A 13660-nucleotide genomic window follows, 5' to 3' on the forward strand; every position below is an offset into this window, starting at 1 on the left:
GCCCATGAAAGTCTGGGGTGGGGGAGCTGTTCTGGGTCTCATTTCTCACACTGGTACCCATAGCTCTGTTCCAGGTTGCAAGGATGACCGTATTCCTATGGCATGTCTCTGTCCCACAGGCTCGCCTTCCCTTGAAGTGGATGGCTCCAGAAAGCATCTTTGACAAGGTCTACACCACCCAGAGTGACGTCTGGTCCTTTGGAGTCCTGCTCTGGGAGATCTTTTCTCTAGGTCAGTGCTGAGATGGGAGGGTACCATGCACTTCCGAGGGAGATCTTCCACAGAGCAGGCTCGGCAGGCAGGCCATACAGGACAGGTGGCCTTTTCAGCAGTACATCTGAAGGAGAGGTGGAAAAAGAAAGACTGCACCTTCCAGTGTGAGACAGAGTGTAAAGGAAGTGGATGGAGAGTGAAGCAGCATCATACCTGCCTCTTCTGGGGTTTTGGGAGGTGGGGTTGGGTGAGGACAAGATGTAGGTGTTCTGCAGATTTCATTTTCCCTATTCCTTATCATCTTTGAATTTTCCTCTCTAGGTGCCTCCCCTTACCCTGGAGTCCAGATCAATGAGGAGTTCTGCCAGAGACTCAAGGATGGTACCAGGATGAGAGCTCCTGAATACGCCACGGCAGAAATGTGAGTGGGACGCTTCCGACTCAAACCACAGAGCCAAGAAGGCTGAGGGAAGGTCACCCATGCTGGATAGATGCCCTTTCTCTTTCAAACAATGTATTTGCAACTCTTTAGCCTGTGCCCCAGAAAGCATCATCTCCAGGGAAGAAGTTGAAGACAAATAAACCTAAAAGGATGCCTGAGTCAGAGATGCTTAGGACAGCTTGACTTCAGGCTTCCTTCCATCCATGGTAGCCAAATCGGGATGGTGTTGTAGACGGCTAGGTATTCACCCGAGAGATATCATTCGCTCCATCACTGGGCTGTCACCACCTGTCTAAGCAGCCCTTGCATTCAGCTGAGGACCACAGGCTGCCTGAGAAGGGCGAGTTTTATGAAAAGTGAGCATTGTTTCCTCTTGGCAGTTACCGCATCATGTTGAGCTGCTGGAATGGGGACCCCAAGGAGAGACCCACATTCTCAGACCTGGTGGAGATCTTGGGGGATCTTCTACAGGAGAACGTCCAGCAGGTGAGGCTCTCACAAACCGTCACAGCCCAGCACAGTGCTGGGCCCGGTTCCTTCAAGCAGCCCTTTCTTCCTTGCACTACTAGTTATTCACCTCTCGCCTACAACCTCCTCTGACACCATGCGTGTGTGTGTTTGTGTGTGCATGCATGTGCATGTGTGGACAGATGAACAGATGGTAAATCTGTATAGCAACATGGGAAATACACGGAGGGACACGTGCTGAGGTTCAGACTCACGCAGTTGTTATCTGTATCACTCTGTGACATGCATGTTTCACTGTAGTCCCCAGCACAGCATTGCTAGCTGCTTGCTGGGAGTATAGCCAACTTCTTGTTCTTTCTCAGTTGCCTCCACGTTACGGAGTTTTTAAGCTGCCTTTACCTCCTGGCAAGTCCCTGCCTCTACCAGGCACCAATAATGAATACCAGGCATTAGCAAGGCTTTTTGAAACTGTATCTCCAAATTTGAATGTCATGGACACGCAGACCAACCAATTATCCTATTAACCATTAATGGTGATATACAGATGTATCTACACATGCTCCTAATTACTGCCATGCAGTAGTTGATCAGATCTGATTTGCCATGCAGTGAACGTGCAGCTCTGGTTTGTAGTTTCCTTGTTCATGCTTCAAAATTAACCCTTTCGCTGCTGTGCCCCAGGGCAAATGCATCCCAGGTACAGCTGCAGGCCTTCCAAATGCTGATGTCCCATTGGTGTATCAGGGGCACAGCAGGCATAACACACTGCAGGTGCTGGCCAGAAGTCAGCACAGTACAGCAGCACATCCGATGCACAAGACATCCCCAGTATGGGCAGGGGGTTGGTTTCTGTGCACTGTACATAGTGTCCATTGTGGCCTACAGGCTGCAAAGGGGCTAACAGCGAACCCTGGGGTAAATGTCAGCAGAATGAGTGCTGCACCTGCTTTCTACCAACATCCCCCCAAGAGAAAAGCTGAGGAGCTGCATCCTTTCCAAGATAGGGGACTAGCTACTTTCTTTCTCCTTGCTGTTCCTCCAATGCACACACATCAGCACATACTCACAGCCCCCGTAACACACCCAGCCTCCTCCCTCACTGGGCTCAAGGGAGATGGTTTTGGCCTGCCTGCTCCTGGTGTTTTCCATGCACCTCCTCACCTGTGTTCTCTCCCACCAGGAAGGGAAGGATTACATCCCACTGAATGACTCGCAGAGCTCGGAGGACGACGGCTTCTCCCAGGTGCCTTCCTCTGCCCAGCAGAACTCTGACGAAGAGGAGTTTGACATGAGGATACGCTGCCACAGTTTAGCAGCAAGGTGAGTCCCTGGTGCCTCCTGGGAAGTGTCTTGGTGGAAGAACAAGGTTCCTTGGGTGAATCTGATGTCTTTTATTAGACCAACCCAAATAGTTGGAAAAGAATTATTAAGCAAGCTTTTGGGTTCAAAAACCCTTCGTCAGGCTAAGGACGTTTCAGCAGTTGGTGTGTGCTCTTCCTGGAGAAAGAACCCTGCCAGGAGCTGATCCCATAATGGTGCCCTTTGGAAAATCTCCATAGAGCTAAGCTTTGGGGATGCCCTTTAAGCAGATCTGAGTCCGGTGCTGGGAGGCAGAGCTTCCTCATTGTGTTCCTGGTGACCAGCAAGAGGCCTCACGCCTGAGCAGATCATCTGCATCGACCTCCCACCACCAGCAATGCACTCTAGACCCTGGATTCCTATGCCAGGGAACTACCTGTCTAGTTTGTCTCTGCCAATCCATCAGGTGCCTTCTTTTGTCCACTTTTAAGTGACTCAAGAGATGGGTCCTGTGCCTCAACCCTTGGGAGGCTGTTCCATGATCAGAGGGCAGGGTTTGGACACTATTGATGCATGGAAAATTTCCTCTCTTATCCAGTGTCTCTCTCACCACAGACCCACAGTATCTCTGGTGGCTAAGCTCTAGGAGATGGCTAAGGAGCTGAATAGCCAAGGTGTGTAGGATGACGGAAAGCTTTTGGTGACTGGAGTGCCTGCCCGGTTGCCTCCCTCCCTGATGGGTGCTTCTCCGTCACCGGAGGAGCAGTGCCCCAGGCCTCCATACAAAAAAACTACAACTCTTGGTTCCAAAACGATACCCATTATTAGACCAACTGGGAAATCGCAAGAAAAGTGTCCAGCCGATTTCCCAGTTTTGGTCTAATAAAAGGTATCATTTTGGACCCAAGAGTTCTAGGTTTTTGTATGTCTTCTTGTCTCAGACCAACACGGCTACCAAGTACACCCCAGGCCTCCATGCCACTGTGTTAAAAGAAGAAGGTTAGCACACAGCACTGGGGTCCTGAGGTGTCTAGAAACTGCCAGAGCCCCCCGAATGCCTGTGAGAGTTGCCTGCTCACCAAGATAAGCTCTTTGAGGGGAGCCCAAGACCGGTGACCTTTCGCAGAGCATGAATCTAGAGAGTGGCTTATTCGTTTTCTCATGTGCTGCCTGTTTCTGTTGACAGATACTACAACTGCGTGTCATTCCCCGGCTGCCTGACTGGGGGGAATCAGATAAGGTGTCCGTCCAGAATAAAGACATTTGAGGAGTTCCCCATGATGCACACCATGTATAAAGCACATCCGGTGAGCGCAGCCTGGGGGACAAGGGCAAGTGAGGGAAGCGCATTATTTTCTGGCCCATTCACTGTGAGATAGACAGAGGAAGAGTTGTTACCCATATGCGGTCTATCTGTTCATCTCTGTACTACCCGGTCCAGCTCCTGCATGTTTGTCACCGTCATGTACAGCATTTCTGTAGAGCCATCGCTGGCCTGTCTGAGTGTTGAATAGATAGCTTAGAAATTACATTAACTTCCATTTTCCCACAGTTTCAAAAATTAATTCCCCAGCTACTGAGGGGCCTTGTCATAAAAATGCTGGGTACCACACTGTTTGCTGGGACAGGTTGTACCTTCAGGGAAAGGAAGCGAATGTTCAAAACCAGTCGCCTAAAGTACACACACACACCCTGCATTTGAAAATGTGACTTCCAGAGGCTGCTTCTGAAAGCTGAGGCCCACTGAAACCACAGCATCCCCTGGCAAAAACGTCTCCCACCTCCCTCAGCGCTGCCACCTCTCTAGCAGATAGCTCTGGTGTGTGCTTTCATGAATGATGCTTTCCACCCCACGATGCCAGCAGGAGTGGAAGGACCACTTGGTAGGGCTGGTACTGATAATGCTCCCTTGCTTCCACCCAGGACAATCAAACGGACAGTGGGATGGTTCTGGCCTCTGAGGAATTTGAGAGGATAGAAAACCGACACAGAAAAGAAGGTGGATGCAGGTATCTCCTACTTGGACCCCCTTGGCTGAGTTCTGCTGCCTGCTTTATGCAGGGAGCAGTGCTTCTCTTGGTTGCCTCCCCATAGCCTTGCTCCTAGCAGCTGCATTCCTGGAGCCCTTTGCCAGGAGAGGCCTGAGTGGGCACACTGCTTTTGCAGGAGCAAAAGGAATAAGCATTAGAAAGTGGTAAAATCCTATACCACCTCCTGCTATTCCAGGGCCAGGCCCTTTCTGTATCCCTTCCCATTCTATATTATGGCTAGTTTCCAATATCCAGAAGTTGAGACTGAGACCACATCCACTTCTCACCTTCCCAGAATATCCCTTCTCTCTCCAAAGGCCAGTGCCTTGTGTTAGAGGGTGGAGGACAGGTCTGCCCCATGCAGGTATGCAACCTGACTGGCACGGCCTCCAGCTTGCCCTGCCCATCTGCTCCCACCCACACTCTCTAAACTGGGAAATGTTCCAATAAAGACTCTCCAGGATCCAAAGAGTGAGGTCACGAGAGCAGCTGCAGAGGGTCAACCCAGAACAACAGCACAATGCACTTCTGGGTTTAGAGCATGTGTGCAGGGTGTGTCAGAATGGTCCCGCTGGGACATGCTGCCATTGGGGCAGGAGGAGGGCAGAGAGGCCTTGCATGAGCTACACATAAGTTTGCTCTGGCAAAACCCAGCCCCTGAGTCTGCAGCTGTGTACCCTCCTCCATCACCTTGGACTCAGCATCCTTGCCTTGCCTTTTAGACCCTTGGGCATTTAGCCCCAGCCTGTCCTCCAGACATGCTAACACGTCAGCCTGCTCTCAGGGACACACCAGCTTTGATCGTTGCCTGTTCACTCATCCCTCAAGCATCAGCACATTTCCTTCCAGGCCACAACTGCACCGGGGAAGATCTCCTGCCAGACTTCCCAGAGGCACTCCTCTTCCTGAATATATCCTTGAAGCCTTCCTCTGTCATTAGCTGCCCAGTGGCCTTAGACAGGGGGGAGCTGAGGTTTCTGTTTTCCTGCAAAACTTTGTGTTGTGCCTTTGTCTTCCCTCTCTTCCCACCTGTCTGTCTGTCTCAGCCACCAATTGCATCCCGTCTGACACCTCAGCTGTGACCACGATGGGACAAGGGCTGTCTTCCTTGTTACTTGTCTCTACCTGATTGTCTTCCCAGGTGCTCTCTTAGAGCACAAATGCAGCTGCACCAGCCACTGTGCAGGGCTCTATAGAGACCAGTACAACCACTGAGCTGAAATAGCTGCCAGCAAGTGGCCCTGGGAGAACCGTTCGCACACACGCACACCCCCAAGTGTCAGGCCTGGTGCTGGGTTCAGGATTTAAATCTGGGTGCACAGTGTGTTTGTGCCCTAGGTGACCGGGCTGTTACCACTCTGGGCTATACTGTGTCATGCTCAGGCTGTTAGCAGACCCAGGTTCAGCTTGCTTGGACAGACTGTCGGCACACTCGGTATCAGCACTGGTTGCTAGCTTGCTTCTTCCTAGTAGCTTGGATGTGCTTTCTATTAGCATGCTGGGGATTAACTCCTCAGGGCCCCCCCGGCTGTTAGCTTGCTGGCATGGGCTGTTGGCAAGCATCCCCAGCCTGTTGGAGGCACTAGGTGTTAGCATGTGGGGTGTGGACACACCAAGCAAGTCTCTCTCTCCCGTTCCTGCCTTGGCAGCTCTTCAGGGGAGTCTCCCTGTTGCAGGGAAGCCTTGCAGAGAGTGATGGGGGCTCTTGGGGGCTGCTTGCGACTGATTCTCTGCACCTCTCTCCCCCTTGCAGCAGTAAAGGGCCCGGTTGGAACATAGAGCTGGCAGAGGAACAGTCGGACCTGAGGGGCAGGGCTCGGCCATCATGTCAGTCCCAGGTCAGAGGCCAGACTTTTTACAACAGTGAATATGGGGAGCTGTCAGAACACTCGGAGGATGGCAGCTGCACCCCCCCCGGGGAGGGGGCCAGCCCCTCCGCCCTCCAGGCATCCTTCTTCTCAGAGCAGTACTGACGGGCATGGGCAGCAAAGATGCCATGCCGAGACCCACCTTCCACACCCCCTGCTGCATCGCCACTGCCATACGGAGCTTCCCCCTCAAGCTTCCCCTTCGAGCTAGAAGGAACCCCAGCAGGAAACCCACGCAGAGAACAGGGAGAGAAGGAGAGACCCCTTTGGACAACGACTGATGCCGTGACTCAAGTTGCTGCCTTGCGGGGGGGACCCCTGAGCAGTGGGTGCAACGAGATCTGTCTGGGTCAGACAAGCAGGTGTCCCTCCCAAGCACTGTAGCCCTTCTCTTTGCATCCCGGCTCCATGCAGACAGGACTCCACTCCATAAGCCATGGTTCAGGTCAGATATTAATAGAACCGTCTCCATCCTGACATGCGGCCTGTGGGTATATGAAATTGTTTTCCTTGGACTGTCTTTTCTGCCTCTCCTCCCCACATCAGCCACTGAGGAAGGGGGCAGGATCAAAGGGAAGAAACCCCAACCAGCAGCAAAAGCAGGCCATTTCCCAGAGGCAGCTGGGCAGATCCCAGCCTCCCAGGGGATACCTACCCATGCCATCCCTTCTCCCCAGGTCCATCCCATCCCAGCATTCCTCTGGGAATAATGCCCAGGCCTGCTTTGAGTGTCTTACCAGGTGGGTTATTTTTGCCATCTTAAAGCAACGGGCCTGGAGATAGGCAGCAGCCAGTAGCTGAAGTCCTCCAGATGAAGTATTATTGAAGACCCTGTGAAAAAGCAGAGGTTTATCCTCTCTGTGCTGGCAGCAGGGAGCTAAGCAGCCTTTCCCCAGGGCTGTGCTGAGATCACTTGTTGCTCAGATAAGAAAATAAATGACAAAGCCATGTAAATCTCAGCTGGCTCTTCAAGGTAGAGGGAGAAAATCAGTGTTTGCTGGAAGGAAAAGGATCAAGCTGGCAAGGAGCAAGGCGTTTATATGCAAACTGCTGCAAGTGCTTTGCAAACAATGGGGGAGACCAAGCGGAAAGACAAGGCTCCTTTCCTTGCAGCACTTCATTTGCTGGCATTGCTGCACAAGTGGAAGAGAGAGGCATGTGCGCGGGGATCGGTAAGCACTATAAGCCTGGACAGACAAGCTTGCTCCCTATCTGTGAGCCCCACTTTAGGCAGCCACTACTCCAGCAGGCAACACCCCTTCTGCCAGGCTCCTCTGCAGCTCCTATGTCATGGCAGAGCCTCTGATGTGTGCCAGTCTCTCATCCCGGTAAGCTTTGCGGGTCAGCCATGAGGCTGGGTAGCAGTACCCCTATGTTCTTTAAGAGCTGCTTCAGTGGCTTTCTGTATATGCAAAACCACGTGAATGAAGATCTGGGGAATCTCTCTGCAGGTCCTTTGGGACATGTGTTGGTTCTGGTTCCCTGCCGTTCTCCACCTGCCTTTTCTCTGCTCCTAATGCATACAGGCACATCAGAGGCTCCTTCTGAAGAGGCTGGTTTGAGCAGCTTGTGAGCTTCCCTCCAGCATCTCTGATCCCTCATCCCCCTCCCTGCCAGAAGCTCCCTATCTCACTGGCATCTCAGCACCCAAGGAACTCTGCTTGCGGGCCAGGCTTCTTTGTATAGAATAAGGCGGGGTTGGGGCTTTGTTGTTGTTGTTGTGCCAGACACGTTTTTTCCAGACTCTGTTTCTTCCCTAAGAAGGCTTTCTGAATTTCCAAGCCTGTCCCTCATTGCCCATACCTTTCCTGCATTGGCCCGTGCCTTGTGGATGCACTCAGTGTCTGCTCTGTGTAATATCAGTTCTCCTCTGCCCACGTGCGGCTATTTTTCACTGGCCCCTTGGCAGAGGGGAGGTTATGCCTGCTTTGCACTGCTGAGGTCTTATATCTGCTTCAGGGCAAGCAAAAAACCAAGCTGAATGTAGCCCGCTCTCTCCAGGGCAGGCATCCTCCATAGCAGCCTGCCTTTGTCTATACATAAAACAGCAAGTAACACACTCTGCAGAAGGCCTCACAGCTTTGTGTATGGGATGGCTGAAATGTAGCCTTGTTTAAACAAGGTCCTAATGCAGCTCCACTCACCAGTGTGAACGCATGGGTTTGAAACGCATTATTTCCCTTCACAGGCAGTGAGCTTGCACTGCTGAGCAGTGTCTCAGCATTCAGAACATGCACTCACGCTATAACTGGTGTGCAGATACCAGCCTGTGGAAAGGTTACGGTATTAAAGTCCGTTGTCAGAGGTGACCTGGATGAGTCTCTGAATTTCAGTGGTGAGGAGCTGGAGTAATATTTAATTTTTATTGTTGCAGTCATTCAACATGGACAGAGGTTTTCTTTGTTGCCTATAGTTTGTACCATCTTGACTGGGGGGAAAAAATCCAATCCTATTGCATCTCCAGCAAGAGAAAGATATGAATAATGCACCCATAATATGAGCATGTACCGTGTGCTGTGCAGACGTGCCCTCTAATGAAGCATGAACGTAATGCATGAATCTGGACAGTCATAGTCAATTGTATTCTTGGTCTTTTACAACCATTCAAGCAAGATTCAAATTCTAGTTTCATAACGTGATGTCCTTTTCAGTGTTGTGGCCACCTCAGTGAGTATTAAACCTTCCAGAGTTTTACAAATCCACTTTTCTATTATTTCTTTCATTTTTTATTTGGCGCAGATCAGGACAACCAATGACATGAGGCTGGTCTGTCCGTTTTTTTGGCTCTGGTGTCCAATACTATTTGGGTTTTTGACAGTCACAGGATTATAGTTCAGGTTGTATAGTCCCTGCTAATTTCTGTACCTACTGGGTTATAACCTCACCCTCACTTTTTTTGTCACTGCACCTACTTGCCATCGTCCCTTAAAAATGACCGTACTTCATATACCCACAGTTTCCTTTTTCTTTGCCACTCATTGATACTGATAAAAACCACTCCTCCTTTATGAAAGTAAAGGATTTGATTCCAAGTGGTCATAAATTCTCTGCCTGTGCATACACATGCTCATACCCTGAACATGCATCAGACCTGTGTATCCAGTAATACTTCATTTATATGGCAACATTTTAAACTGGTACCAGTTGTTGCCCCAGCAGCATTGAATGTTTTGGTGAACTGGACTTTGATAAAAGTAGGATATTAGGGGTTCTGCATGAGTGAATAAGTGTGTTGTGTGTGAGGATAAGTGGGTGTTGTGAGTGTGAGAAAGTGTTTGTGTGTTTGTGAGTGTCGCTGTTACCTAGAAGCATACATGGGTTTTACAGCCCACTGTATTTGAGTCCTATCTCTGGAAGTTCATGGTTATATATCAAACCAGTTAAAACACTTCTTTCTTTCTTCTCCTCGTATAGTACTTGTTATACTTTGCCATTAAGAGTTTTGTTGTAATATCTGAATGTGAAAGATTAAATAAAGTTATAACTTGCACCTGCTGCCTGTCATGCCTGAGGCCACCCAGCACCAGATACTGAGGTGTTGATTCTCGGTAAGTCCCAGCGACTCTGATCTTTACACAGAACTCAAGCATGAATCTAGGCTATCTTGAGATCCAACTCAGATCAGTGAACATGCTTTGGTTTCACCTTTTTTGTGGGGCCCCTTTGCATTTCCTTCTTGCAGCCAGGAAGCAGCTGTGCTGGCGCTGGCATTTCCATCCCAGGTTAAAATATACGTGTTTTCTCGTGAGATCTTTGGATAAAACCAAATGCATTTTGGATAAGTATGGTTACCTAATCCCACCGGGCCCCAGAATACAAGCTAAAACCTAAGGAAGAGGGAGGAGGTTCCTTACTGGAGGTTTGGGGATTTTTTGCCTAGTCAAAATCCACTGAAATGGACCCCACTTCTGCAGTTCCTGTCCCTGCGGTGGCTCAGGCCCCAGAAGGCTGTGACTCGGATAGCTTTTATCCAGCTGCAGAGATATATGAATGTGTTCCTTCAAACCTGGTGATGTGCTGAGATCAACAGGCAGGAGTCAGAGCGGGCCCTGAGGTGCCCTTCCCCAGGGTCCCAGACCCACCGCCTCTACATCAGACGCCAGCAATCCTGACCTGAGGGTCGAGAGATTCTCAAGCCGGCACCCAACCCAGTGAATCCTCCCCCTGTCCAGCTGTTTTCCAAGGGGGCCTGAGCAACACTTGGAGAAAGAGGTGAGAAAATGGGTTTTTTCTCCTAAATCTCCTCAAGGTGGAGCTCTGACTCCAACACTGCACAGGACGGGAAAGGACCAGGGCTGCTGAGACATGAGGCTGGAAACCTGTGGGACAGAGGAAGGCACCCGAGACTGAATGAGGAGGGTGGATAGGGGGAAGCTTTGGGAAAGGAAACATATTTGTACCATGAAAAGCAAAGTGTGAGAAGAGAACTTGGCTGCTCGCGCTGGGGGCGGGAAGATTAGCTCCTCTAGACACGTGTAGTCTTCCATTGAGCAGATCGGTGCCGTCCAGGCGCAAGGCCAGAGAGCTGCTGCATCCAGGGACTCTTGACCTGGGAGGTGTGAACTAGGGGACACAACACCTAGGAAAGATGAGAGGGCGAGGGTGAGAAAGGAGGTCCCTTCGAAATAGGCAACACAGTGTAGAGCAATGGACTGGGAGAAATATGCCCATGTATAAAATAGAAACCATATTTCAGGGCATTGGGGAGTTTTACAGGTGCTTGCGCAGTGTTTGGAGATTCTCAGGAAAAAGGGAGCAGTAATAGCAGCTTGACCATTCAGTGCTGTTACCATAGCACTACACAAATGCCTACCAAGCACACCTTGCAGCACCCCTGGGGGGAGATTAGCTCCACTTTACAGCTGAGAAAACTGAGGTGAGGAAGGGAAGTAGCTGGCTCAGCACCACCCATCATGAACCAGGAGAACCCACCACCATTTCCTGAGAGCCACCCAGTGCTCGCTCCTGCAGACCTTGCTCCTCATAGAAAGCTATTTGTCCCTCTGCAGCATTTCCTTTGCAGCACATTTCTGCCAGCTAGCCCAACACAAAGGGGCTGCTGAGCAGCTGTAAGAGGCGGTCTGGGACTCCCCTGCGCACAGAGGAGCTTGCTGCTGCACCCAGGCAGGCAGCTGGCCCCATCAGCCCTGGGCTGTCTCAGCAATACCCCACTGTGCAGGGGACAGGACAGGGTGGAGCAGGGGTTGTCAGCCTTGTTAGACTCCAGGCACCTGTTGGAAAATGCCAGCTCTTAGTTTTCGTGAGTTTTTATTTTATTACGTAAAAATATTAGGGGAGTATTTCTGTTGCAAAGTATGCAGAAAGATCACAACAGGTCAGAATGTTTTTAGCACTATGGATTCCTCTGGGTTTATCGTGGGAATCCCATTAGCACACTCATGCTGCTAGCATTGTGTGGCACTCTGCAACACCCTTGAAAGGATCTCAATGCACCCCCGGTTGTCACGGGACCCTGCTAGAGAATCACTGGGGTGAAGGAAGCAGGTTAGGGACACAGCCATGGGGTTGGAGCTCTCTTGACAGCCCACTGATTTTTGTGCCTCTGCAAAGCAGGGATACACACTGAGATGGCCTGGTACACTCCCCTGGACTGCAGGTGAGATGAGCCAGCCCCTGGCCCCCCTCTTGCCCAACCGTGGGTGCCTAAGCCGTGCAGAGCTGTGAGCTATGCTATGGGGAAAGGGCATTTTGGCAGGGATGCTCCCGCTCTGAGTTTGCTTTGATCACCACAGAGTTGTTGGCCCATAACATTTCACTTCCCATCCGCACTCCAGGCGCAAGGGCTCTGGAACGGTTTTGGCGAGGGACGCTATCAAACTGTGAGCATTTGTCATTGCTGCCGCCTTGCGGCCTCCTCTCAGGGAGGGCAGGATGGAGGGTTTTGTAAAATGCTCAGAGGCCATTAGTGAAATCATTGCGGTTTTTCACCCAGCATTTCCCAAGCAGAGGAGGAAAAAATATGATGCAAAGCAGAACATTCAGCTGCTGCTTTAGAAACGTTTCCTGTATTGTATTGACATTTCTATAGAGCTTTTCATAAACAGCCTCTCAGAGGATTTCACAGATCCACAAGTTACATGTCGTCAGGGGCCTGCTGGGCCAGCTCTGGCCTCAGAGGCATGCGTGTGATGCCCACTGCCTTCCCCGGGAGCTACATGGACAAAGCCAAGGACTGCGTATGACCCAGCGGTTACAGGTGGAGGAAACAAAGAGAGGGGCTTTCTCCTTGCTATCACGTGTGCTTGTGCAACCATGTGAATCAGAACCAGATAGGCTGCAAAACTTAAAAAGAGGAACCATTTAACCAGAATACTAAAGGTTAATCACTTTGCTTATCATAGGGCTTTCCACAGCTGCTGGTAAAATCATCAGGGACTGCATATCTCAGAAGAACAGCACTGCAATTATTGGTGGGGGAATTCAGAAAGCATCCTCCACAAAGGCCCAGTGAGGACTGAAATACTAGATTACTTGTTTTCTCTAGAAGACATGAATTTGAGAGACTTTGCCTTTGCAAGATCTGAGTTGTTTTTTGTTGTTGTTGCTGTCGTTACTTTTAACTGTTCCTGAGGCCACAACCAGCCTCAAATCCCTGTAACTCCTGTTTTGTCAAGGAAATGAAGACATGCTCACTCCCCAACCCCTGCCTGTACAGGACGTAATGAGATGAATATGTATTTGTTTAATCCTGTAACATTTGGGTATTTGTGCGCTTTCCTACTTTTATTCCAAACAAAAAGAAAGCAACCCAAGCAGCGGTGGCAAAACTCCAAGGACGGTCATTGTATCGCGTCTATTTAAGTTCCTGCTCTACTTGCAGTCGGTTCAATTACTCTTCATTTCCCCACCTGGCCCTTCCTTCCTCCTGCACACGGGAGACGTGGTTGTGCATTTCATTCTTCGCGCCCGTCTTCTCCCTACGCAGCTCAGCGTGGGATCCTAGAGCAGCGGCTCCCAAATTGGGGGGTGCAATGCTGCGTGGGGTCACAATAAAAGAGGGGGTTTTGCCCACTATGGGGAAGGAAGGTGCGAGGGGGCGCGTGCCCCTCATATTTGTACGTGGGGTGGGCACAAGGCAGAGCTGCAGGGTGGGAGGCATGGGCTGCCCTCAGTGCAGCCACAGGCCTGCACCCTGACCCCATTGCACTCAGCTGTGGCTCCGCCCCCTCCTCCCATTGGCCCCGCCCCACGCCGACCTAGTTCCAGCTCGCCCCGCCCCGCCCCCGGGGGGACGCGCGCGCTCGCTCTCTCCCCTCCCTGAGGTGGGCGTGGCCCGCGCGGAGCCCCGCCCCCCTCCTCGTGGCGGGGGCGGGGCGGCG

The 13660-nt window shown here is 51.0% G+C and overlaps 1 protein-coding gene across 2 annotated transcripts in view; it reads left to right on the forward strand.

Annotated features, from left to right (window-relative positions):
- FLT4 (fms related tyrosine kinase 4) overlaps nt 1–9804 on the forward strand; it is a 75509-nt gene extending 65705 nt beyond the window's left edge. The window contains exons 24-30 of one of the 2 annotated variants that reach the window (XM_025200990.1): nt 120–231; nt 535–634; nt 1036–1141; nt 2304–2443; nt 3609–3729; nt 4346–4431; nt 6206–9804. In XM_025200990.1, coding sequence (XP_025056775.1) covers nt 120–231; nt 535–634; nt 1036–1141; nt 2304–2443; nt 3609–3729; nt 4346–4431; nt 6206–6425 — 885 coding nt within the window. In that variant the 3' untranslated portion in view covers nt 6426–9804. The remainder of the gene's footprint in view (nt 1–119; nt 232–534; nt 635–1035; nt 1142–2303; nt 2444–3608; nt 3730–4345; nt 4432–6205) is intronic. The other variant, XM_025200991.1, reaches the window with a different exon arrangement.
- The last annotated feature ends 3856 nt before the right edge of the window (nt 9805–13660 follow it).

The sequence above is a fragment of the Alligator sinensis genome, unplaced genomic scaffold, assembly GCF_000455745.1.
Source record: "Alligator sinensis unplaced genomic scaffold, ASM45574v1 scaffold550_1, whole genome shotgun sequence".
Classification (NCBI taxonomy): domain Eukaryota; kingdom Metazoa; phylum Chordata; order Crocodylia; family Alligatoridae; genus Alligator; species Alligator sinensis.